A 26,123-nucleotide genomic window follows, 5' to 3' on the forward strand; every position below is an offset into this window, starting at 1 on the left:
CCGACCTGAACGAAACTCTGTGAATGTCTGCCTTAAATTAACTTCTGTTTGTGCACTCTGTGCGGGATCCTGCGTTTGTCAGTTTGTGTGCTTATTTGCTTTTGTAGTGTCTGTATGAGTTTTTGTGCCTTCGTTTCCCTTCACTTTCGCACATCTCATGTTCATGTGGAGTAGGAAGCCAAGCCCGCTGCCAGGCTGACTTCTCTTCATCATTAAAGGCATTCCTCCTCGTCCCTCCAATCAAAGTTGTAACAGTTTAGGCTTACGGAATTATTTACGGTTCCCTAGACAAGTTTTAAGGTTCCCATTCGGTTCCCTAGACAGTTCCCTAGACAAGTTTTCTACACGGGGGAATATGGTACGAAGATGTTCGAGCGCTTTGATAGAGACAGGTGTTTAATACTTATGCATCAAAATCGTGAAGACTCGGGTGCAGCCGAAGGGCTCGCAGCGAAGCTAACGATCACAACGCTCTTGCCCATGATGAGCTTGTTGCATGTGGAACCAGTGGCTTCATTTCGCACCACTCTGGTAAGCGTAAGAGAAACTGACAAGGAACGAATACAGCGTGTGTGACTTTTATTTCAATGTCATATCACACGTCGGCTCAGTGAACCGAGAAGAAAAAAACATCAACAACAATAACAAAAACCTCGGCGTATATAGTATAACTTATAATAGACATACGGCACAATCCCACACACATAAACACACCGGTCGGCGACAGGGAAGAGATGTAGCGATGAGTGAGCCACAAGGCGAAAGCACCTTGCAGGAAGCGTATGATTCACTTTGGGATAGACTATTCGTGTGACCGTTGCCAATACATATAGCGCGCTGATGATGCTATAGATGTGAGGCATGCACACGATGAAATTAAATATAGGAGCGGCATGTACACTTTGTTCACAATATCAGACGTGTCGGTCATCGCACACTGTAAAACGCGCTGGCACAACTTGGCACATCAGTGCAAGGCCTGCTCGCACAGTGAGTGGCAGGGCCTTGCCACTTGAAAATTGGTAACATTGATTTGTGTCCTATCGGCGGATTCTGAAGGCATTCGTATACGTCTGGTACACCTATAATTCTTAGATTCGGTCCGTATTAGCTGGTAGGGAGTAGTTTAAGTTCGTTTTAATAGTGAAGTAAGACACTATTCGAAAACTATTACAGCACTATTTATGACGCCACTGGTGACGTCACTTGCGTTGGTGACGTGGTAGTTGGTAGGACAATTATTTTTCGTGTCAATTTCGGCATTTTGATGTTCTGAATTATTTTATGCGTCACTTTCGGCATTTTTCATGTTCTGCGTAGCTTAAAAAGTAAAAACGCAGCCGTAATTCTTGTTATTTTTTTCTGCATCACTATACTTCTGTGGCTACTACGCCTATTAGAATCCCTCGCCGTCTGTCTGTCCGAGTACAAAACTGTTTGTGTTTATAACTAGCTTGAAATGCTGTCGGGCCTGCGACAATGTAAATCGATTCAGTTTATCGATCGCTTCCACCTTTATCTCTGTCTGCGCACTGATTATTGTTACGCCACTGACGCCGATGGAGATAAAGTTTGGAGATAAAGCTGCGAGCGCTCATTGACTAAGCTGAACTGTGTTGCGGAGCAGAATATGGAGCAGGTGCTGGAGATTCACTTGCAATATGTCGGAGCCAGATAAACCACAAATAGCCCAATCCATGTTGTGGTGGCCGCCTGTGCGTCGGTATACACTCTATATAACTTGTCGCGAACCTTAACAGCTTCCCAAACATCTCAAGGTACCAATCACGGCTCAGATTCCAACTGTGATTCAGAAGATGTATGGACCAGGGACGAGCTCGCATGAGTTTCCTGCTCCCGTCGACAGTAATGCCAAAGAACCAAATGGCATTTAGAACCATCTTAGTTTATGACCACGCCCTAGAAACTAGGACTCCCAAACCTTAAATGCGAAGACCCGGGTGCCTGCGTGTACCACCGACATTTCAGCTCATCATGTTCGAACTCATGTAGACGCGGATGAAATAAATACAGCCTAGGCATTCACCCACAAGTTGAAACTTGCATCCCGTGACCAAAAAAGAACGGCAGAAGTTCATCGCGTGAATGTCCTAGGCATAAATAGAAGTAGTGAAAACACGAAGCAGGAAAATAGACAGTCACGGTATGAAGAATGGGAGTCCAGGGCCCATCACCGGCCCGACGTCAGCACACCAAAAAACAACGAGTAAAGTCGACGTCGTCCGGCAGTCGAGCGCTGCAGAAACGTTGCGCAGAAGAGCGGCGGGTGGGAGGGTGGGCTGCGGGAAGAAAATCATCTTTTAACAATTTAAACTTAAAAAAGAAAAAAAAACTCTAGAATTTAAACACTCCGCAATGCTGCCCGAGTCTTTAGTGGCAGGCGCAGTGAGACGCCGGGCAGTATCCCCGGTTGCAGTTGTCCCAACACCACTTGTCCAGGCCCGGCACCCTCTTCCACAGGCCGACGCCCTTGCATCCCCCCACGACTTCCTTGGGCACATTGGGCTTGTGAGGATATCCCCCTCCTTTGGAAAACGGAGGCTTGTTCTTGGTGTCCTTGGGCGGCGACGTGTACCCGTGCTTCGGTGAGTACCTCCTGGGATACATGGTCGATGGATACTCCGTGGTTGTCTTCTCAAACGGCACCCTTTTGGTGTAGCCCTCAGAAGCCGCATCGTCACCGCCGTGTCCATCATGTCCGCCGTGTCCTCCGTGTCCGCCGTGTCCGCCGTGCCCTTCCTGGTCATAGCCGCCGTCTTCAGATCCGTTGTCGACTTCAGGCTTGGCAGCTGGGTAAACTGGCTTTGGCTGAGCGACCGGCTTGATGGGGTGGTTGGTGTGGCCTTCGATTTCGTGGTACGGCCTGCGGGTGGGCGACGTCTTCCAGGGGTAGCCGCCGTGCGGGGGCTGCTTCTTGGGAGGTACTGGTGCCTTGGGACCGCCCTTACCCCACCAGGGCGTCTGAGGAGTCACCGGGCGCTTCGGTGGGCGCGTCACAGCGGGAATGTCACCGGCACCGACGTCGAAGCCGCCGTCGCCACCGTCTCCTTCTTTCAGGTTGTCCATTATGGCGATGTCGGCGCAGCCGCGGAAGGTCTCCTGAGGTCCGCAGCCGACGCCGCTGGACCCGTTGTCACAGCGGCCCCAGTTGTTACCTGCGCAGATAAGAAACAGTGTTCAAGTGGATGGCTTCAAATAAAAAAAGCTTCAGCTTCGGACCCACTCTCTAAATATTACAATAAACGGCTGGCGCAGAATATCCACTTGTAGTCTGAGGATGCTTTTTCGGTGAACATCGAAGCACTTGTCGCAAAGATAAGTTCTCATCAAGCGGTCGGTGGACAATAAAACACCAAGATGACCAACCAAAAGCCATAAAGTTAAAGGTTTGACGAAATCTCGTCCGGCCAGGCAGAATATTCATGGTTAAAAGCGTGTGATCGCGGACCAAAGGTTTGCCAAAGAGGTAAAAGAGACGTTTCAGCTTTCGTACGGAAGGCTTATGCAGTGATAAGGTGAACAAGTCGGTGAACAAGTCGTTGAACGAGTGTGTGGTTGCTGAAACGTGTATTTTTAGCATTTTAATAAACCTTTTGTGAGGGAATAAGGCTCCCGTATCGAAGCCTAAAACGTCTTTTTTGCCATTTTAATAAAGATCTGGTCGCCTATCACACGTTTTTAAAGTGAAATCTTTCTTCGTGGGACCGGTGGCGTCCTGTCAACAAACTAATACATTTCCCGATAGACCGGTAGGTCGACCGACAAGCTCCGATACAATCTCTGCCTGACCCACGGCGCGTGCGTGAAACCGGGCTTCCATTGCGTCAAAAGGGATACTCGAAAATCACGAAAAGGGAACGCTTCTAGATAAAACAATACATATGCATCGATTATGAAGAAGGAGTGCAACGGTATACCTGTATATCATAGTTACCACGTATCGGTATTCATTTAGATCGCTCGAAGATGCGTTTACTGAGTGCGCAAGATATATGGTGGCGTGGGTACGTGCTTACTTCGCGATTTGGCGCTCTGACGGTCGGTCGGACGCACTTTCAGCGAAGGTTTGACGCACTTTTAGCTTTCGCGCTTCTCTCTAGTTTCTTTACTGAGGGATGGTAATTTTTAAAAACTATAAACGACGAGCCGTACGCACCTGCGGTGTAGGTCCACTGGAGGACGCACTGGCTGCAGGTCATGTCGTCGGGCAGCTTGAGCTTCAGGTCGAAGTCCCTCTTGCGGCCGTCGATCATGTATCGCGTGCTTCCGTCGTCGGCCATGGCCAGAGGGTGCTTGGCCATGCACTCCTCGGTGGCGGCCACCTTGGGGTCGTTCACTGGGCACAGCCGGAACTCGAAGAAGCCCCTGTGGTTGGCAGTCAGCTGCACGCCGGCTTTCATCACCTGCGCGCCACGGGAAACGGATGAGGGAGCGCCTCGACGACGGAAGTCCCGTCCCCTGCTACCGCTCATTCGAACTCTCACTCGCGCATCAAGTTGGCGGATTGCGCGATGCGTGCACTCGCGCACAAAAACGTGACCTCACAACGCAGTGAATGCTGGCATTCATAATCATCGTCAACAGCCACACAGGTCGACTGCAGGACGAAGGCCTCTCCCAATGACCTCCAACAGCTTCTGTCCTGGGCTGGTCGAGTCCATTTTTTTGCCCCCGAATTTTCTCATTTCAACACTCCATCGAGTAATTGGCCTTCCCCTTATTCTATACCCGTGTCTCGGTATCCACTCTGTTACTCTAATTGTCCACCGGTTGTCGGTTCGCCTCACTACATGGCCAGCCCAAGTGCGTTTCTTTTTCTTTACTTGAACTATGATATCACCAAGTCGAGTTCACTTCCTGGTCCAGGAAGCGATCGTTTCCTGTCCCTGAGTGTTACTCCTATCATCATTAGCTTTCGGTGGGATTTTAGTTATTCGTGCTCTAATTTTGTCAAGTTATAGAACTAACGTTTCGCCAATATGTGGCCGAGTTGAGGCACTGCAGGCGAAAAAAACCCAAGTTGCTTTTTCAAGCGAAGCTTTCTATGTTGTCTCTATGGCGCCCGTCCTGCCTGAGTTCCCAAAATGATGATGATGATAAGCGAAGGCACATCGAGTGCCTCAAGAAAAAAAAAACCCTTCCTGTGGTCGGAGTAGAGCCTGGGTCCCTCGTGTTACGAAGCCGACGTCTATCCGATTGCGTCACTCTGACACGGTCGAAGCAGTTCGGATTTTGGACTTAAGACTTTGAATCAGGTTTCACGGAAGAAAGCTTTGCGTTTAAACCATCTTTCTCTTAACTGCGCTGCTGAGCACGAGGACGCGGGTTCGATTCCCGGCCACGGCAGCCGCTTTTAGATGGAGGCGAAAAGCAAAAACGCCCGTGTGTACGAGATTTCGGCACACGTTAAAGATCCCCGGGTGGCTAAAATTAATCCGGAGCCCCCCACTACGGCGCGCCTCACCGCCTGCGTTTCGTCGGCGCGTTAAACCCCACAATCAATCAATCAATCAATCAATCAATCAATCTTTCTCTTAAGAAAGGGACTTGATTTATTGCCTGGAAGGTGTTGGCTTGTGGAAAGTTTTTTCTCTACGATTCCTAATATTTTGTGAGAAAGTCGCGAGCTGTTGCGCTTCCATTTCATTACTGCGACAGAATCATGCGATGTGTGACACCGTGCTGACACCCATACGATTCCACCGTGGGCAATCTTTGTTAGCCAAACGGTGTATCCTCTAGAAGGTGTACCTCTATACTGTGTATCTAGAAGGTATAGGCGTTGAAGCTGTAGCCTCTAGATTGGTGTATCCGCAGAAGGTGTAGCTACTAGTCAAGACGTATCGGGTAGAAAGAGGGAGAGAGAGGGGACAGAGAGAAAGAGGGAGGGGGGAGATAGGAGAGAGAGAGAGAGAGAGAGAGAGAGAGAGAGAGAGAGAGAGAGAGAGAGAGAGAGAGAGAGAGAGAGAGAGAGAGAGAGAGAGAGAGAGAGAGAGATTAAATCAAAGCTGAAAAGGTCAGGGAATGAACGTACCGATCCTCTCTTGTAGCGGCGCACGATGATGCCTTTGGCGTATTTGCCGCCGGCTTCGTTGTTACGCGGCTGGGGCTGGTGCCAGGGGTCACCGCAGACGCCGCACTTGCCCTTATTTTTCTGCCAGTGGACCTGAGGACAAGGAGCGGGAACGCAGTTAGCCAGCGATGCTTGAACGCGGCGAGCTGACACACTCAACCTCTGTGGTCAGTTTAGAATATCGGTGAAACGGGTATGGAACCATATTTTTCACTACATCATACAGATTCTCATAGGCCTGCATACTTTGTCCCCTCCTCTTCAATTCATGGAACAGACGCCCGCCCGAGCTTGGAGTTGGGAAATAAAGACTATAAGAGGGTACCACACGTTTCTGAGGGGTAGTTTCATGTTAGAAGATTTGTACGTAGATCGACAATCAAGATGAGTATGGCTTGCTAGAGCCATTTATACAGGATGAAAACTTTATAAACCCATCAGGCGTAAAAACTAAAGGAAGGGAGGGAGGGCGAGAGGTAGAGATTGCTTTATCTGGGCAGGAGGACTGTAGTTGAAGGGGGGGCAAGGGGTTGAGGAGGTAGGGGAGCATGCGGCCTGAGATTTTAAAAACCTCCAACAAAAACTGCGCCCACCGAGTAACCGCCGCAGAAGAGCTCGTTGTCATTGTAGTTCGGAGGAGTCTTGAAGCCGAACCTCCACATGGAAGAGCGAGATGGTGGTTCCATGAGCCGGCCGTGTCCCTCTGCTGGGCCCGCGAGCCAGGCGAGGCTGGCCAGTGCCAGGACGGCCAGTGCCGGAAGGCTGCATCGCCACGACGAACACCGCTCCATGTTCTGCAACGGGAGAGAGGGGGAAGCAGACCTCGTCAGTACAGTGCATGTAATATTGTTGATGCGCGGCGTTTGACGTTGATGTCCGCAAACACGCGTACATTCCTCCGTTATCCGCTCCTCACAAGCGTGAGGGGTGGCTTACACTTCACTGATTCACCTCTCTTTGGCTAGGGATCGTAATTTTTGGTTCAGCGACACGTCAGTGTGGATTAGGACGGGGATCTAACCCCGCCCGGCACAGTATCTCGCGAGGAAGGGGACTGCTCCGTCCTCTCTTAATAAACATTAGTATTGCGATCGCATGCGCGTTGCTGGGGATCGAGTTGTGATGACGACCACGATGACGATGCTGCGCGACTTGCATACAGGAAACCTTCGTTATAACGACAGCCGCAGCGGTGGCTCACCGCCTATGGCGCGTTGTGCTGCTGAGCCCAAGGACGCGGGTTCGAACCCGGCTGCGGCGGCTGCTTTTCATATGGAGGCGAAAAGCGAAAATGCTGTGTGTCGAGATTTCGACGCACGCTAATGATTCCGGGGGGTCGAAATTACTCCGGAGCTCTACTCCGCTACGGTGCGCCTCATAGCCTATAGGTGTAGCGTCAGCTCGTTAAACACCACGATCTAATCTCGTTGCAACGACGTCCCCGGAACAGGAAATTGGCTTCGTTATGAGCAATACTTCGTTAAAAGGGGAATGTTTTCTCTCTACGCACAGCAGTTGGTATCACGAACTAGTTCTAATAAACCACCGACCTCCCTAAGTAAGCGGTTTCGTTACAATTACGGTTTACCGTGTGTACAATCATTAGCGTACATTTTCCGGCAATACATCACGACCAACATAAATAAGCGCGATAAGCAAACATTTGCGTTTGGAGCCAGGCGTAGATTATATGTTGCGATAAATGAAAACTTCGGTACTGGTTTTGTTCGCTATTGGCGACGCAACGCGTTCTGTGGTTCCACATCGAGATAATTGACCAGCGCCTTCGCTTTGAAAAACGCACGAAACACGAAGAGAAAGCGCCGCCTTGTGGGCCTGGCTCTGTGAAGTTTACTTCCGTTTGTATAACGTTTCACAACAACCGCACACGAGAGCGCGGCTCGAGACGTATAAGTATTACGAGCTCTCTGGCCGGACGTGCCATCGGATGAAACGGATTAGCCGGCCTGACGACGGAGCTTCAACAGCGGCTGTATGCCCGCTTTATCGACAGCTTGCGTGCCATGAAACAGCGCACGGACACATCGGGAAGCCGATGAACTCCGCGCGCCATAGCGGTACTACGGGAAGTAATCGGGCTCGGTTCGATGGCAATTATTATAACCGACCATCAATCGGCGTGCCCAGGGAAGGATGGAGCCTCAGAACCGGTCGAGCGTCGCCTAGATAACCCCTTCTCCGCTTGCTGAGATCATCGAGTAATCTCGACCCCCAATTCCTTCGCCGATGTGCGAGATTCTTCTAATTCGTCACTATTAGGGCGGCGCGCAGCACGGAAGTTTTATTGTCGCTTTCCACGCAATTGTGACTTTGCTTAAGGCGTTCCTGTAGATAGATCATTGACTCTCCCTCGCTATATATATACATATATATATATATATATATATATATATAAGAAAGGGAGTCCTCTCCCTGAAACGTCAGTAAACTTATTTTTATTTTCTACGTATTTCTCGTTTGTCTCTGTCTCTTGTCTCTACTAACCTTATGTTTTTCGCGCTCTGTGTGAGTGTTTATCTTTTCAGACTATATATATATATATATATATATATATATATATATATATATATATATATATATATATATATATATATATATATATATATATATATATATATATATATATATATATATATATATATATATATATATATATATATATTGTGAAGGCGACAATCGGAAGCAAAAGCCGAACGCAATCGCCCAGGAAGACGATATAAAAGCAGCAAAGAGCGGAAGGAGGGGGTGAGGAGGGCGCGCGAGCTCGAGCATAGTAAAGCGTATAGTCCTGTCAACCGGTACAATATATATTGTGGGCATCAGGGATGTGCTTTCGGAATATTCTCGTGTGAACATGGCATCATTAATAACATACCCAATGTGGTCACCAAGGGGTATACGCTCCCTGATCACTCATAGCCAGCCGCCCATCGTCATTATCACCCGTGTATAATCATCATCATCGTGCGCTTTTTTTCTCCTCGGGTCGGAGTCAGCGGTCTAGTAAATGTGGTCTCCTTGAACAACCCGCCCCTCTCTCTCTCTCTATATATATATATATATATATATATATATATATATATATATATATATATATATATATATATATATATATATATATATATATATATATATATATATATATATATATATATATATATATATATATATATATATGTATATGTATATATCTATATACATATATATATGTATATATATATACCTGTTACCTGGACTTGTTCGGATTCCCATTGCCAAAAAAAGTACCAAAGGCTCACTGCAGTGCCCCCCTTTCACTCTGCGCCTGCGGCCTATTGAGTGGCAGCCGTCAGTGTGGATAACTACATCACGTACTGCGGGCTAAACCAGGCCCTCGACCAGCTCGAACCACCCCGGGGCACACATCTGCGACCTTCCGATTGGCCGAAATCGAGAAGCATCAGCGCGAACGCGTGTATACGACTATAACGAGCAACGTAACATCGCAGGCAGCTGAAGGAGCATTGAGCTATTTTCCCTATTATTGTTGTTATTATTCCGCGTCGAAAGCGACGGCAAGGGTGGGGGGACGAGGGGCCACGGGCGCGCGTTCGTAATTAGGTGAGAGGAGGAGTGGAAATGACCGGCCATTACGTCGTACCTCGCTTTGAATTATGACCCGCGCGCGGTGGTGTGCATTGCGTACGTACGCCGCCCGTGGGCGTGGCGGTCGCCGTAAGTGGTCGCTGTATTTGCGTAAGTGCGTCCACATGCGGCCAGCGAGACGCGATTATTTGAGGAGAATGATGATGATGATTGCCACCACGGTCATTTCCTTTCTCTTCCGCGTCCGCCTGCTGGCTCTTCCTTGACACGCCCGCCGTAGATGGCGCCGAACTTGAACCTGGAGTCGGCACCGCTCGCGGCGCTGTCTGCAGTAGGAATGCTCGTAGACGGGGCCGTGGGGCGAGTCATGACCGCCAGGGGATCAACGTCTTGCGGTGGGTTCGTGTTTATCTTCCTCATCTGTAGGCCCGCATCCGCGTGCTTAACAGACGGAAAACAAATGACATTTGAAAATGAGCGTGAATCGACATGACGCATACCAGGACTGTAGTCTTCGTGTGGGACTCGAAGTGACTCTACATTACGCGAACGTCAAAGACCTTCCGCCTGCGCGTCTAGTTAAATGACTCGCTGGGTGGCTTTCGCACTTCGCCTGGCTTCCTCGTTCTGACTGTCCACGTGTGCGGCGACTCGACGAGATTAATAACCGGCGGAAATGACAGTCGTGCCACTTATTTACAATAATCAAATCGAGGTGTGGCGAACTGCCGAATCTGGTCAGGTTGTTGGCCGTACGTGCTTTCCTCTTTTTTTTTTTATTTTCTGTCGCTAATGTTTTCGGGTGGAGTTATTAGCATGACGCATGGTTGCCAGATCTGCATCAGGACGTCGGCGGAGCCACGCCATGCACTGCAGGCGCTGTTCTGCCGCTGCTGTTTACGCCATTACGTGGTGTCAGAAAAATGATGCATCGTAGAAACGAATGAAAGCGACAGTGTGAGTTTGTTGTACATATGGGTGACCTTCCTCCACTGTAATCCGTGTATACAGTATCAACGCCATGAATATACCGGGTGGCCTCGCTTCCTCAAAAGACCGGCTAAACTTGGCGGGAAAAACGCGAACGCGCATCGAAACACGTCGCCGTCCTTCTACGAGCATCTTTCACTTTCTCATCTCAACACTTCAGGCAATTTAAAAGAGGCAGTATGAACCAATTAGCTGTGATTCATTGTTTCGTCATTCCGTATGCCTGTACTCTTGTACCATCTTCGGACCTTTCCCGTCGTCTCTGTGCACATAACGCTCGTTTCGGGGCCAACTTTTATTTCCAACCCGACTTGCATTTTCAGATTCTAAGCCAACTTATTTTCGGTACTCTACTTTTTTGCTGTCTGCGTGGGTTTCTATTTTGGAAGAGGCGCTCCTCTCAAAGCCTATCTTGAACTACATCTCACCCTCCTCGCCAGCATATTTGACGGACGTCGCCAGCCGCCACAGCGGTCGGTGTTGTAACCAAATACAAGCGACGCTTTGGCCACAATGGGCGCGCGGAAAGCCCCCACGGACGTGCCGTGCTGCGTTGTGCAACAGCGAACAGAAATAAAAGAAAAGTAAAACACGCGGTTCCCACAACAAAACTTACAGAGACGACTTGTGCATTGTTCGCGCGCTTTTCACTGTCCGGACTTGTCGCTGTCTGTTTTACCCGATGGTTGCGTTGTCATTCCTTCCGTTTCCCCTTTGTTTTTGCGACCACGTCATGACCCCCCCCCCCCCCTTCACTTCCCGTCATTCTTTCCTAACTTTAGGAAGAGCTAGCAAGCACGTGTACGTGTTCAGTCGCTTCCTCGCCCACCATGTTGTTTTCGGCGTGCTACAGAGCTAAAAGGCCCGTGAGAAACAGGTCTCAGTCCGAATCCATGTCCGAGTTGTTGAGCATTGACAACGACGCTCGCATATGTATGCTACAGGACGTTATAACGCGTAAACCCAGCCCCACCACTTCCTCCTTGCCTTCGTCGTCGTAGACACCCCTTTTCGTCCTGATTGCTGCCGCAGTGGCTTACAACAGCTATAGCGTCCTTAGTGTACGTGTATTTATCGATTCAAGCGCAGTATACAAGAACTGAATGTGACTTTTCAATTATACATTTGCTGTTCCACCCTTTTATACTCCCCCTCCCCACCTTTTCCACAGCATGACCTTGTGCCTTCTTAATAAAGCCAATCAATCAATCAATCAATCAATCAATCAATCAATCAATCAATCAATCAATCAATCAATCAATCAATCAATCAATCAATCAATCAATCAATCAATCAGTCCAAAGGTTGCGCTCAGCAGGGATACAGACCTCTCGTGAGGGGCGCATAGACAGTTTGTATACTCAACGACACTCTGATAGGAATGTCGGTCGGATTAGTTTACGGATGGCTTTTTTTTCTTTAGAGCGGAACTGTTATTGGCTGGGTTTTGACCGAAACTGCGTGCGTCGACATGGTGAGTAGAGAAAAGTCGCGCCGACAAAATTTCATCTCGCAGCAAAGCCAACTTTCTGCCCCATGCGCTGCAGCTGTCAATATCTAATTCAGATACCCTGAAAAAAAAAAAAGCATATTGAATTTGGCCGCTGGGACGACTGTGTCATTACGCCTACCCTCATGAAAATGTTTACCGAGATTTAATAAACTTGTTATAGGCATTGCTCAAAAGAATCCTATAAACATTTTGTCAACATTCTATAGAATATTTCTATTGAGTTTCCATTACAAATTGGCCACCGCGTTTCAATTAAAAGTCTATAGAGCCAAGTCAGTAGGCCTTATCGGTTCTGAATATAGTTTCTTATGAGTTTCTTATGGGTTTTTTATAAAATATATTCAATAGGTTTTCTATGCAATTCTTACTGAGTACAGTAGCAACAGCCCGTCGCGTGGAAATCAGGTTTGAATACAGTTTCTGACGGGTTTTTATTAAATTTGTGGCAATTAATTTTTTATAAAATTCCTATTAAGTATAGTCGTAACATCGTGCTGCGTGTAAGTTTGAATAGACTTTTTGATGAGTTTTTGTTAAATTTGCCAGGATTAGCTTTCTTAAAATTATTATTGAGCATGGTCGTATCAACCTGTTGCGTTTGAGTCAGCTTTGAATACAGTTTCTGTCGGGTTTCTATTAAATTTATCTGAATTAGATTTCTATAAAATTCTTATTGTGCCCAGTCATCACAACCTGTTGCATATGAGCTAGGTCTGAACAGAATGTCTGATGAGTTTTTATTAAATTTATCTCTATTACCTTTCTATAATATTCTTATTGAGTGTAGTCGTAATATCCTGTTGCCTGTGAGTCAGGTTTTCTGGCAAGTTTTAGCAGAGGAGCTTTGCAGGGGCTCGATCTCTCCGTCGGTGATGTCCGCCATCCCAGGCGCCACCACTCCCAAGTGCTCCCAAGACGAAGTGACGGGACGTCCATCGCGCGATCTCGATTGATGAGGCGGGGCAGGCGGCGCTATAGCACCCCACATATATGCTCCGACAAGCTACCAGACCTCCGTGGGTAGGCTATAGAAACGCAATACAGAGTCTATTGAAACTCAACATAATGAAGGTAATAAGATTCTTGCTGCGTGTTCATTATAAAAAGTTTATTGCCTGTCTAATGACCACAGTCCACACATTCGGAGTTCAAACGACTTTCTAGAAAGGCAATACGAAGTTCGTTAAAACTCAATATAGTGAAGGCAATAAAATTCCTGTTGCATTTTTGCAATAAAAAGTTTATTGATTTTATATTGGCCGTATTTTTAAGATGGGAGATTTGGTTCACTCTATGAAAACGCAATATGAAGTGTATTAAAACTCAATGTCTTGAAGGCAATAAAATGTTGGTTGAGGTTTTGCAATACAAAGTTTGTTGACTTTTTAACGATCACAGTCTATAAACGATGAGCTTTATTTGACTTTTTATTGACTCAATAGAAACACAATAGGGGGTCTATTAAAACTCAACGTCCATTTTCATGAGGGTAGCTTCAATCACTTGCCGTAATTAGTTAGTTCCCAGTGAAGTTGTAAACATTAGTATGCTGTCAATATATGGACGTCTATACAGGTGGTTATAGAAGGCAGCTGTCACTCTTGTTTTATTCAAACTATCTCGAAGCAAATTACGTGGCTAATAACCGTTTAGACGAATGTGACATTACGCCTAGTTTTGTTTACTTTTCGTGATTGCGTCGTTTCTATGTATATCCGCTATAATAAACTCTAGCCCGGGCAAATGTCATTCAGTTAATTAAATTATATCAGGTAAACTAAATCACAAATTGCAAACAGCGTGTATGTTTCATGCCCTTCTTGGACTGCCCCAGCCTCCTCTAGTCATCCTTATTTAAGGGGGAAGCGATTTTTTTAGCCATACGACAATACGACTATGAGAGCTCGCCGGTCTTAAAGGTCCAACTAAACGAAGTGAGGTCGTAACACGAAGGCTTACTAAGATATGTCCGAATGGTCACGGGAAAAGCGCTTCATTGAATGAGGAAAATGGCCAGCGCACTGACCCCCGCGTCAAACTATCTGTATGCAGTTACGATGAAAGACCCGTTCTCTTGCGATAATGGCACGGGGACTGGTGAACTGATATCTTGCTTCTATTGTTTTTAGGCATATACTACAAGGTGTTGTGTATGTCTTGCGTTGTCTGTGCTGTCTGTCTATACAGCCGGTTGTAGTTAGTTGTAATCTATTGAGGAAAGAAACGCTTCGGTTTGTGCGTAAATATGATTAGCGGTCACCGGCCTTCGGTGTCGGCGGGGCCGTAGAGCGCGCGAACTTTGATGCACGGTCGTCAGCATGGGTGTCTGCTGATTAGTTCACCAGTCCTCTAAAGTAGAAATAGAACTCGCACCGCTATATGCGGAGAATCTGGCAATGGTCAAATTGCGGAATCAAAGTCTGCGCGATCTTGTACATTTTATTTCAATGCTGTTTAGTTTCCACCACGTGCCTTACGTGCAGTGAACTCCAGGCGAACCCGACGCTGTGGCTCAGCCTATAGCTTAATTAAGCGTTGCACTACTGAACGCGGAGTCGAGGGTTCGACTCTCCTCCGCGAGGGCTGTTTTAGGGGCGAAGCCCCTTAGGAGTAAGGGGCTTTTGGCATCTCCTGTCGTCGTCGTCGTAATCGTCGTATCATGCAGTCACGGTACTAAAACACCGGGTCACTCGTTTACGCCGCGCGCAAGAGAGCTTCGCGCTTCAAAGACAGAATACTTTTACAGCAAAGCTGAATACCTCTACCCCCCAATGGTTTCGTCTCCGTGGGCACAAACGCCAAGGCGCAAAGAATACACTTATACACTGCATGCTTCTCTCCTCCCCAAGTTTCACGTTAGGGGAGATGGCCACAACACAACAGCCATGTTTTTTTTTCTTGCGGAGGCTAGAAGGAGAAACACCACCGTGTGTCGTGATTGATTGATTGACGTTAAAAATTCACAAGCAGTCTTAGCTCTCTCCTGTATCGTACCTCATACTAGAGTCCTTCACTGAAGTACTCCGCTCATACCCTTACAGGGGGCTCATAACCCAGGTCGGTACTCTGATATTAAAGTTAGCGTATCGGCTGAAAAGCTCACCTTATCGTATTTTGTCTTGCTTGTTTTAGCTAGCTTTGTCTTTAAAAGTAGTTCTTCCAATTTACAATCCTCTTCGCCGCATTCCTCACAAAAACGCTTCGTTTTTCCGATAAACTAAAAATTCACAACCCATAACCGTGTGCACGTAGCGAAAGTGTCTCAAAAACTGCTGCGGGTTGCTTCTGAGAGTTTTAATCCATGACTGATTTAAGCACGTAACAAATGATCTGGATTAGGGTGCGCCGTCTGACGGGATACACCGAATTAATCGATATATATGTGAGCGCTATGGTGGCCAGTGTACAGCATAACCGCTTGTGCCCACAGCCAGTGACCCTAAGAAGGAGGGGATATAATGCAGATGTATGCACTCCGGCAGGCCGGCTTCGGGTTGCTTGGCTCTGGCCGTGATCATCCGACAAAGCCGGGATTGTGGTGCGCTTTGTGAACGGACAGCTCTGTTATAAGCAGTGCATTGACTCGCCAACTCTCATCGATCAAAGTGTGCGCCGTGGAATCTTGTCCCTTGCAGCTTCTAAGCCCTGCAGCTTTAACCCCCCTCTTTCCTTCTTTCTTTCTTTTTGACAGGTTTATTTTTCTTTCTTTTTTTTCCTTTTTTCTCTCTTTTTGACACATTTTATTTTATGATTTCTGCAAAAGCTGGCCATATTATTACTGCAAAAAGCTACCCGTGTTGCGCGTTCCGGCATAGTGTGCGAATTAGGCGTCATTAGCCGACGGCGCCTCCGCTCTATTGAGGAAACGCCCCGATGTGATTTAAGAGCTTGGCTCGAGGAACGTGCGCCCTATATGTCTCATGAGTCGAAAAAAAAATAGCAGTGGCTTAGCTCGGCTATGCCAGGATATACGTAGCGTGAGCTAAGGTTCAGCTGGTTATTCTTAGATTTCCTGGTTGTCTCGGATTAGCTTGATTATCATACTTACTGCTGCTTCAGTTACCCACACACGGTACCCGCTAGGGGACACGTGTATTTATCAAGCGGCTCCGGCGCAGCGTCACCAATCGCCTCAGAGATAAACTGGTTCCACAGGCGCACGCCGGTGTTGCTGCGACGCACGAGCCATCGGTTCCACACCCGGCCACCCCTCGCATGAACATCAAGTGGACCGGGCCGCCACGTGCGTAACAGAGGTGGCGAAGGCGCTGGGCGCGTGGGGTGTGTGAGAGACGCCGGGCAGCGAGCAACGTTCTGTGCGCCATGTGACGTCACTGCTCCTCGCGCATGCGCAGCACGGCTCTCTAGGAGCCACGCGAAACTGCTCAACCTCGGCCAGTGTAGCTCAGGCTACAAAATCCTGCGTTGTTGTATACTGTCCGCAGCTGGTGGTACCAAAAAGCTGCGCGGAGCGTAGAGCGTGGGGAGAGCACGCGACGGCACGTGAGGCGGACAGGTGCACCCCAACCCCCGAGAACCGTCTGGTTTTGGGAGAAGCAGCGGCGTAAGGTGAACGCGACTGCGTTTGTGTAATACTAAATAAAATAAAAGCACCAAACTCAGCTGCACTCACAGTCATTGCCAAAGGAAGCCACAATGTTTTAGCATTCAGAGCATGTAACCAAACTCGTGTCTAAAAGGGTTTTCCATACCTTGCTGATTACCGGTAAAGGATGGAAAGGCTATAGATACATGCGTCCGGGCACCCGAACTACCCTTGTATACTTAGGCGGAAAATATGATGAAATATGATCAGAAATAGGATACACGAAAGACGCTAGTGCAACGACGATGTTGTATGAGAGACAGTGCGTGAGCATAATGGCGTGGCCTATGAAGCATGTGGATGGCATGGCGTTTCGTATAAGGCTTGTAGATCGCAACGCCGGTCTCTAATATGATCCCCAATTACGGAAACTGCAATTTTACAAGCCTTGGATGTACGGCGTATCACGCTTCTTCGAAGCGTTTGACAGGACATTATTTTATACAAATTAATTTTTTCTACAGATATGAAATGACGACACCTTGAAGACGCAATAGATATTCGGAATAGTTTACGAAGCAGAATATCTAGTATATACTCTTATATATCTAACAATAACTTGGAATATCCAAGTTAAACCATTTGGCTTAACTCTTTCAGTTCGAAAGGCTTTACACGCAAACAGTCGATTCAAGAAACGCGATAGAAGCGGTAAAATAGAAGAGATACGAGAAAAAAAAAAAAGAAAACGGGATTTCTGTTCTCTTCAAAATATTACCATGCCGTCTCCGTACTTTTTACTAGCCCGTTCCTTTTTCTTATTTCTACTTTTCTGAAGAACGAGCATGAAGCATGTACGGCGTAACGAATTTTAAGATTTTAATGTTCCCCCCCAACACAATCTAAAATGTATACTCACTAAGAACCAGTCGAGCTTGTTGGTTCATGTCAAATGTTTACAGCGCAGACACACGAAGGACGAAGAAGAACGTTACACCGATATCGCTGACTTTCAACAAGGTCAACGCTTAAAAATTGTAGAAAAGCGTAAAAAGAAGGTGCAGACATCGTCGGCTGCCAAGTCATTTGAATAACGACGAGGAGGACCCATAAGCTCACTGTTCAGAGAGCAGGGATGGTGTGGGGAAACGAAAAAAAAAATTACAACAAGGGCACAGCTCACCTCCGAAGTCGGCATGTCTAACTCCACGTTGGGCGCCAAACACAACCAGGCAACGCTGAGAAGCGAGCACGCGGATTTATGTACCGGCACGCTGCCGCCGAAAACAATGCCGCTACCAGGCAGCGTCGCAAGATATACGCCTCGAGCGTCGTGATCGCTGCGCCGCCTGCCTCCGCTTCTCCGCGGCGCTTACGGGATGTCCGCTGCGCAGCTGATAGCGGCTCATGCAATGTTTTAGTTCTCTTTCGATTCTTTCTGCCTTTCCGCGCCCTGAACATCTTGCTATGGTGATGTCTGTAAGCAAATAGTACGTTTAGGAAACTTTAAAAAACAGCTGCGTCCTGATTAGAGCGCTCTAACGACAACAAGAGCTACGCGAGGACGCGGTACTGCGCGCTTCTTCGCCGCCCTTACGGCCGTCGGCGACCGCAGCGGCATATCACCACTGTCACCTCCGAATATCTCAGGGGCAAGTGAATTCTATTGACGCCTCGTTTAGTCCTAATATTGGCACAGTAACAGGTTGGTATTGTTTTGCAGTGCGGACAACGAATTCGGCCTTGCTTTGAATATATACGTCGTAGAAAAATATCATTCGGGGAGGTTATTACCTAATACCTGACTATAGCTTGTGCCCTTATAGAAATAGAAGCCACGCGATAATGTTAAGTATATTCCAAATCTGTGGGTCGTTAAATATGGGCCCACTCCCGCCTGATAGCATGGACCAAGGAGAGTTAATGAAACCTGGGAAAAATAAATGGTCTGCCAAGTCCGGAAGCAATGTAATAGCTCGTGAGGGAATGAGAAAAAAAACAGTGCAGCTTCGGAAATCCTAGAGACGTTCGTCTTACCTTAAGCAAGGTTGAACTCACTGGACCAGCTAGATGTGAAATTCACTTATATTTTGCAAGACAGGGAGGTGGAGGAGGGGGGCGCTTAACTGTCGTTGTGTACAAATGCGGAGCGAAATCAAGGAATGACCGTTTTAGTAATCACACACAAGCTGAGCGTTCACCTTTATTTTGTTTTTCGACTTTAACGAACAGCTGATCACTCGGCGGACACATTTTTTGAAGTATACAGTACGGAAGTTTACAAGCGATTAAAAGTGTCGTTGGAAGAGTGTGGTATCTGATAAGGCTCTCTGATTTCACTTTTGGGCTAAATTCTGCAGGCTCCCTGTGTCATTTGATGGTGTTTCGAAAAAGCGTTTAGTCACGGCCTCGGTATAAGCGGTGGATATATGTAACTTATGACTGTTTGGGAAAGCTCACCTCGCGACAAGATGACCCAGCCGTAAATTATTTGTGCTGACTCCCGGATGTAATTTTGCGTTATCCATCGTACTTATTGCGTAGAATGTCCGTGAAATATATGCCACATAGGCTTGTTCAGGGTAGTAATCAATATCCGAGATATGAAGCGTAACTGGCGGGCTGTCAGGTGAGTGCTCCGCTAGATTATGAAACCACACGAAACCGATTTACATCGTAGTGTATAGCCGTAGCATGAGCATCTGAACGAACGCTGCTTACGGTGGCACTGTTAGTAAATTTCAGGGCAGTGGAATTACAATCAGCTCCATGCATAGGGCTGGTTTCGCGACGCCGGGCTGTGACACACACCTGGCGCTTACGCGGACAAAATGTGCCACGGTAAGATCGCGTCAGAAGCATTTATACTCTCGTAAATACACCACATTTGCGAACAGAGTGATTGCTCCACATAAATATGTATTTCCAACTCATACAAACGGAGAATATCGGTCGCGAACGTGCCTCAAAAGCAACGGCGACAGTGGTGAGCGGGCCGGCGACTTCCGCGTATGCTTTCGAAACGGGCCGCTAGGGGGATTTCAGTGGCGCCCCTACAGGCAGCGCTTCGATGGCTCTGGCTTCGGCAAACCCGTATGACGTTCCGCAGGTGCGTCGTTGCACGGCGCACATCCTGACAGGCTGGGCTAGCGGACGTGCGACCATATCACCGCGTCGTCGTGGTGACGCCCCCGCATACGTGCGCGTAACGGCGGTCCGCTTTACGACCGAGCGGTGGAAATGAACGGCAAAAGAGCGGCTTCACTTTGTTCTTTGTCGGGGGCGAAGCAATATACGCTTGCTTGCCCTATCATAATGTTCGCCGCGTAATTTTTTAGTACACATTCGGCTTCGTAAGCTTATCTTGCGCGGGGATGACGGCGACCTAACGTTCTCCTAGCATTCCCGCAGTGGTGCGCGAGAGTTCCCTTTGGATTTTGTTGGTACAGTCGTCCACCATCTTCGCTGAAGCAACGCTGTCCGCACTTACCCTCTTTCATTTTAATAACGCGATGTAGTTCAGTTGCAACTTTCGCATTTTTCTGAAGTTAAAGTGAAACATAAGTCCTCCGCACTGGTTTGAACTGTTTTAAGTCCCAATGTTCGAGCTATGCCATGCTAAAGTAGAATGTGATGTTCCAGCTAAGCCTGTGGACGACTGTACATCATACTGTTGCTTTCGAGCTAAAGAGTGAGAGAGGGGGTGAAAAAGTGAGAAAAGGGGACATATAAGAGAGAGAGAGAGAGAGAGAGAGAGAGAGAGGGGGGGGGGCGAGAGAGCGAGAGAGCGAGAGAGAGAGAGAGAGATAGAGAGAGAGAGGGAGGGAGGGAGGGAGGGAGGGGAACGCACGGACTAACACCATCAAACGAAGAAAGGCCTTTACTGGACTATACTCAGTGAAGGCCGTTTCAATGTCAGTCCAAAGGAAGTCTGAAATTGTTAATTGTCTGGTGTGGCCGATACTGTTAGGCGCCGTGAGTTACGCTGCCTTTCTGCTGCAGCGATAACTATTGGGGCGTGTAGGTCCCACTTTCCTTTATCCCGTATCCACCGCTACCACCGAATGAACCAATCTCCCAATCGCGTTATAAAGTTATCTATCTTTACCGGTGATAACGCACCCAGAGTACATTTGAGGTTGTAGCGTACTCTTAAATTTGCGGCAAGACGCCCATTCCCATAGGTGGCTCCATGCTGCTGCCTACCGTTCTTTGTTGGATTTTATCCGGGGTACTAATCTAGTTTCCTGAATATAGATCGGACTCGCTTAATTTCTACTAAGCCTTGAGGCTATTAAGTAAACGCAAACACAACAAGTGCCTGTCTTCTATGCCACAACTTGTGTTTCGCTGACATTTTCTGGGGCACTCCAACCTTGTTTCTTCTTTTCTCTTCTTTTTTCTCTCACAGAGAGATTGGGCATTCTTTGGAGACATGTTCCCGTGCTTTGTCGCCTCGATTCCATGTGTAAATGCCGTAAATTCTTTCCATTGTCTTATCTTCCTCCTTCCGCTGATTACGCTCTTCCGTCATATCGTTCGGAGTGGGAATAAGGCGAAATCTCCAGCGACGCCGGTAAGAGGACGAAAAAAAAAAAAAAAAAAACTAGCCTGAAATATTCCTTTTGCTCCGAGATTATGACTGGCGTGAAGTCATGAGTGTAGTTAACGCATTATGCGTGTTTGTCTTTGCCCCCAGAAATTTTGCTATTCTATCCCTCTCTCCTTGAGTGGACATCGTAAAACGACACCGCCCAGGAGATTGGCGGGAAAAGCCATATTCTTTTACGAGCCGTCCCTTCTCTAGAATGTAATTCCTTCCTTTGCAGTCCGAACGAATTCCTTATTTCACTTCCTTCGTTTAACCGTACCGTGTGACGTACACGTCTTCCTCCAAGAGCAAAATTTTTGTGCCTTCGCGCACGTATTCGTCATGACACACCGTCGTCATTACAGTTTGGTGATGACGTCATAGCTCATTGAGGAGTGAGAGCAGAACCACGATCTCGCTCCTCATAAGAGGCAGATGGGGGTTATTCGGCTGCTTACGTTAATAGAAAGCGGAATGACCTGCCGATCCTCATGGCAAGCAGCGGAGCTATTCTTTGCCTGCGCTGGCCACTGTGAGTGTAATGTTAGTGTAACGGGGCCAGGGCATATGGCGCTGCGCTGCTGCACTAGTGTAGCCAAGAAAAGCCTCTGGTTGCAGGAGAGAAGACAGCACTGTTGAGTGGCGCACTATTGTTCATCTCCAGCCGTCAACTACGTAGGCCACAAGCAGAGCGTTAAGCATTATTTGAAATGCCGATTGCCACGCACGTGGATTCCGAAACTATACGGCGTTCCAAGATATGGAGAGCGGACGAATCCCGTTCGAAGCGCGACGTTCCAGCAATCACTTTCCATCACTCGATAAGAGATTGAAAACTAAAATAAACGGCTCCGTCGACTACCTAGCGGCTCACAAACCGCAAATCGCACGTCACGTCTCACGCATTCCGGAAGCTTCCGGTATACGCACGCGATGAAGACCACGCCCGTATGGTGGGCACAGAGGAAAGCCTTTTCCGCCTTCGTAAAGCTTTATATCTGTACAACCCCTCCCGTATGAAATCACAGGCCTGCCATAACTGCCTGCCATAACTTAACGGCCCCTTGGGTGTTCGCCTCTTACCTTTCTTTTTGGTTTGTTTTTAATTTGGACACCTTTGGGTTCGAAGGGCGATTTTCCGTGCCCGCAGCGCGCAATCGGCGCTCTCCCCTTCTGCTTCATAACCGTGGGGCTCCTCTCCTTCTCTCTCCGTCTATCGACGAGCACAGCAGCTGATGAATGGGGCGTCCTGTGTGAACGAACTCATTCGGCGATCGTGAACCCCGGCTCTTCCTTTCTCGCGCCCCTCCCCTCACACGCACCCGTAATATACGAGCCTGGCAAGCAACAACAAACGCACGCTCCGATGTATGTATACGCACGAAGCTGACGGCTTCCCCGGGCGGCAATGGCCCCGCTGGCTTCTCCTCCGTAGTCTTTACACAGCGGAAAAACGGCGGCTTCTCCCCGGCTGACTGGTAGGCGAAAACTACCGCGGCTAATGTTCCGTTGCTGCTGCTGCTGGCGAATGTCTCTTTTTTTTTTCCGTCGGCATTTTATACCTGCTATCGAAGCCAGGTATCACGCAACGCCCCTTTCCTTCCTGGTTTATCTTTAAGGCTTAGCGTGATTGCTGTAAAGGAGGGGCTAGACTTGTGAGGGTGTATACTCTAAACTTCTTCGGAAGCTCATTCCGGGTCGAGCGTCTGTAAGATTGTTGTTGAATGCGCTCTCAGTGTCGTCCAACTTACTAAAACCCTCACGCTATTGAGGCGCGGGAGGAACCTTATTTATGTGACGCGTGCGCCGGACCACGCCCCTTGTAGTGGCCGCCGCCGAAGGCGGCAGTGTAATAACATTTGAAGATAGGAAGGCCTGCCTACTACCGGTACTTAAGGCTGTTTTATCGGGTCGTTGACCGCTTTAAGTCTCTGTGACGCCTTTTAGGTAATTGGTAACCAGATAAGGCTATTCTCGTGACTTCGCAGTTTCTGCGCTTTGCGCAATCTTCAGGCATTTTGACGTGGAAGGTGGGTGCAGTGCGTGTGCGGTGCGAGGACGCGCAAAGCGCGAGCAGTGCCGGTGAAAAGTCTCGCCGATAGCGCCACGCTGGCGGACCACCGCCGACGTCACGAACGGTTTATTAGAGGTCATTAACTGCCCGGCGCTCCTAATAAATTAGCATTCGTCGAGGTGATCGTAAATTGGGCGCGCGTGTGGGTATAGTTTCGCCTTTAGAGGCGAGCTTCTTCACCGCCCACTCGAAAGGAAGGGTTTAAAAGGCCTGGACAACGGATGCTCTGAGAGGGTTGAACGTCCGGAAATTTGTCGTCGCCATTTGCCTGCCGTTGATGGATCGTCGCTGTGCACGCAATGAATTTCGCTCTTGAATTCAAGGCAAAGGTCATTCGCTTACGGGCGGTCATTTTTTAATTTTTATTTCTCCCTAAATTACCTGTTCTCGATCCACTTCAGCAGTCAACGACCAGCAACCGATACAAAGTGCCCATACTGTTGAAGTAGCGAAGACTGGAAATATTCTGTCTCATTTTATTTTTCTTGTGACCGTGAATTTGTTTCTTTCACTTGTATCGCATTTTCTTTGTCGACCACAAAGGTGTTTTCTTTCTTTTTTCAGTTTAGGGGAACAACACTTCTGGCATGCGATTATCCGCGTGAACGGATGCGCGGTCCCTTGGAGCGTGTCGCGTGATCTGGTCTCAGTCGGAAAAGCGAAACCGCTTAGTTTAAGGGCAGTGGCCTTCTGTCGAATGTTACAACGCACATTAGTTATTTCGTTCAGAAGTCTTCATGTACTATACCGGGAAAAAAAGGCAATTAATGTTCCTAGCTACTCGTAGTTGTAGGCAAAGAAAATGTTCTTGAAGGCAGCCTGCCTTATTCGGGCGTGTTAAAACTACCGTGTAAATATGGGGTGCGGAAGCATTCAGCTTGTTCGCAATCAGCAGCAAAGACAGAGGGGGGAGTTGCGATCAAGAAAGAGACCTTCACATGTAGCTATACTAAACCTACAAAGGATTCCATGCGCCCAGCCTTCCTCCCCCTCACTCACCCCCTCTTCCCGATGTAGGCAGAATACGCACAAAAACCTACTACATTAAAACGCCCTACTACCGCGGAATGTCCTGTACCTTGACACGGTGTCCCCCTTCCCCTAATACGACTTTGCTCGGCTTGTTTTTCTTGGTTTTGCCACCTCTGTATCTGCAAAATTCTATTTTGTTTTCAATAAGTAAAGGGCACACACTATTCGCTCCATCATCCCATTGGTTTAGTGGTTAAAGCATCGCACGAGGGCCATTTCACGTGAAATGCAAAAAACACTCGTGCGCGCGAGACTCGCCGAGCAAGGGATAAATCAATACCCTTCCCAGGTGTTACGTCGCAGCGCTAAACTCGAATCATAACCCAGAACCGGAAGTTTTGCTGCCACAACTCGTCATTTCTTAGCCTCGATTGACCTAAGTAAGGCATCGCAACAAACCACATTAACGTTTCTTTTTTGTATAACTCAGTTCGATGTCCTGCTGGGTAGCCAATCTTATCCTGGTAATGCCAAACAAACGGGACTTCCATCTGTCTGAGAACAAGTGGTAACTTTGCTCTCAGAAGTTAACCTTTGAGGATGGGGACCTACCCTACCTCTTCACGATGACGCTGATGGCATTGGAAATGCCGCGCGGTTTCCAGCGGATAAAATTTCGCTCGGGGCCGGGCATATACATCACATTCCGTTGTATACAAAAAAAAAGAAAAAAAGAACGAATTCGCCACTTCCCTTCCATCTCAGGCGGCACAGTACAAACGAAAGGCTTCGCCGCGGCTTCCTCGCTTCAACGCGGGGAGTCGGGCGCCACGCTGCGAGCCCAACGCTTGCATGAGTTATGGGACGACCGACAGCGCTCATGAGGACGGCGAGAAAGGCGTGGCAGTGCCCGCTTGCGGTGGCGACCGACCGCGAGGGGGCGCGACTACCGCGACCGACTCGGCACCGGTCGTCACCTCGTTGTAGCCTCCTTGTTCTCGTCGTCGGAAGACCCCGTCGGCATGCGTGAATACACTGGCCTGGTGGACGACTTTGTGTCTCTCATCTTAAATCACGCTGGTAATCTCTCTCCTTTCTTTTTCTCAAGCCTGTTGGGCGCGCCGCGCGCGAGAGACGCTCGGCCGACGGCGGCCATAACTAATGGCCCGGTGGCGGCGAACGTCGCGGGAGATTTCAACGAAAACCCGATCGCGTCCTCGTGTCGCGAAGACGCCCTCGCACTGGGTCGGTGGAGAAGGAGGATTTGGTTCTTAGTAGCGGAGTTTGATTTCCTTGACGACTGCTGAGAGGATGTGTCTTGTACTGAGGCTATCAATAAGGGCAGCATTCTGGGCCCTTCGGTCATGAGCACGATTGCAGATGAAGAGATACACACGGGAGTAAGAACGCAGACGCGCAGCGTATGTGTGTGTTACTTTTGTGCCTTACAGTGTGCAGTAAGGGCTGGTTGCATAACTTGTTTGCCTAGAAAATACTCGGGTAAAGTGTTGATGTGTGCGTCTCCGTTCAAAATCTGGAGCAGGATGACCATTTCGCTCCTCAAAACTTTTTTGTGCGAAATTAAACAGACATGATATGGCCTAATAATAACGAGAGGTCTAATAATAAAGAAAAAAACAATGGATATTCCTAATAAAGAAACGATTCTGGTCCTAATCATCGAGTCATTGAAATCCAAATTCTTGCATTTGCTTTTGTTTAGCTTATTTTAATCAG

The 26,123-nt window shown here is 48.1% G+C and overlaps 1 protein-coding gene across 2 annotated transcripts in view; it reads right to left on the reverse strand.

The window, feature by feature from the left end:
- Positions 1-562: 562 nt before the first annotated feature.
- Positions 563-26,123, reverse strand: part of LOC144150121 (uncharacterized) — a 36,393-nt gene continuing 10,832 nt past the window's right edge. Inside the window, exons 1-5 of one of the 2 annotated variants that reach the window (XM_077681946.1) lie at positions 17,933-18,047; positions 6,688-6,888; positions 6,056-6,187; positions 4,178-4,424; positions 563-3,176 (exon numbers count right to left, since the gene is read on the reverse strand). In XM_077681946.1, coding sequence (XP_077538072.1) covers positions 2,392-3,176; positions 4,178-4,424; positions 6,056-6,187; positions 6,688-6,888; positions 17,933-17,947 — 1,380 coding nt within the window. In that variant the 5' untranslated portion in view covers positions 17,948-18,047 and the 3' untranslated portion in view covers positions 563-2,391. Of the gene's footprint in view, positions 3,177-4,177; positions 4,425-6,055; positions 6,188-6,687; positions 6,889-17,932; positions 18,048-26,123 lie in introns of those variants that run through there. The other variant, XM_077681947.1, reaches the window with a different exon arrangement.

The sequence above is a fragment of the Haemaphysalis longicornis genome, unplaced genomic scaffold (assembly GCF_048455015.1).
Source record: "Haemaphysalis longicornis isolate Haplotype H1 unplaced genomic scaffold, Haemaphysalis longicornis Haplotype H1 scaffold_8, whole genome shotgun sequence".
NCBI classification, from domain to species: Eukaryota; Metazoa; Arthropoda; class Arachnida; order Ixodida; family Ixodidae; genus Haemaphysalis; species Haemaphysalis longicornis.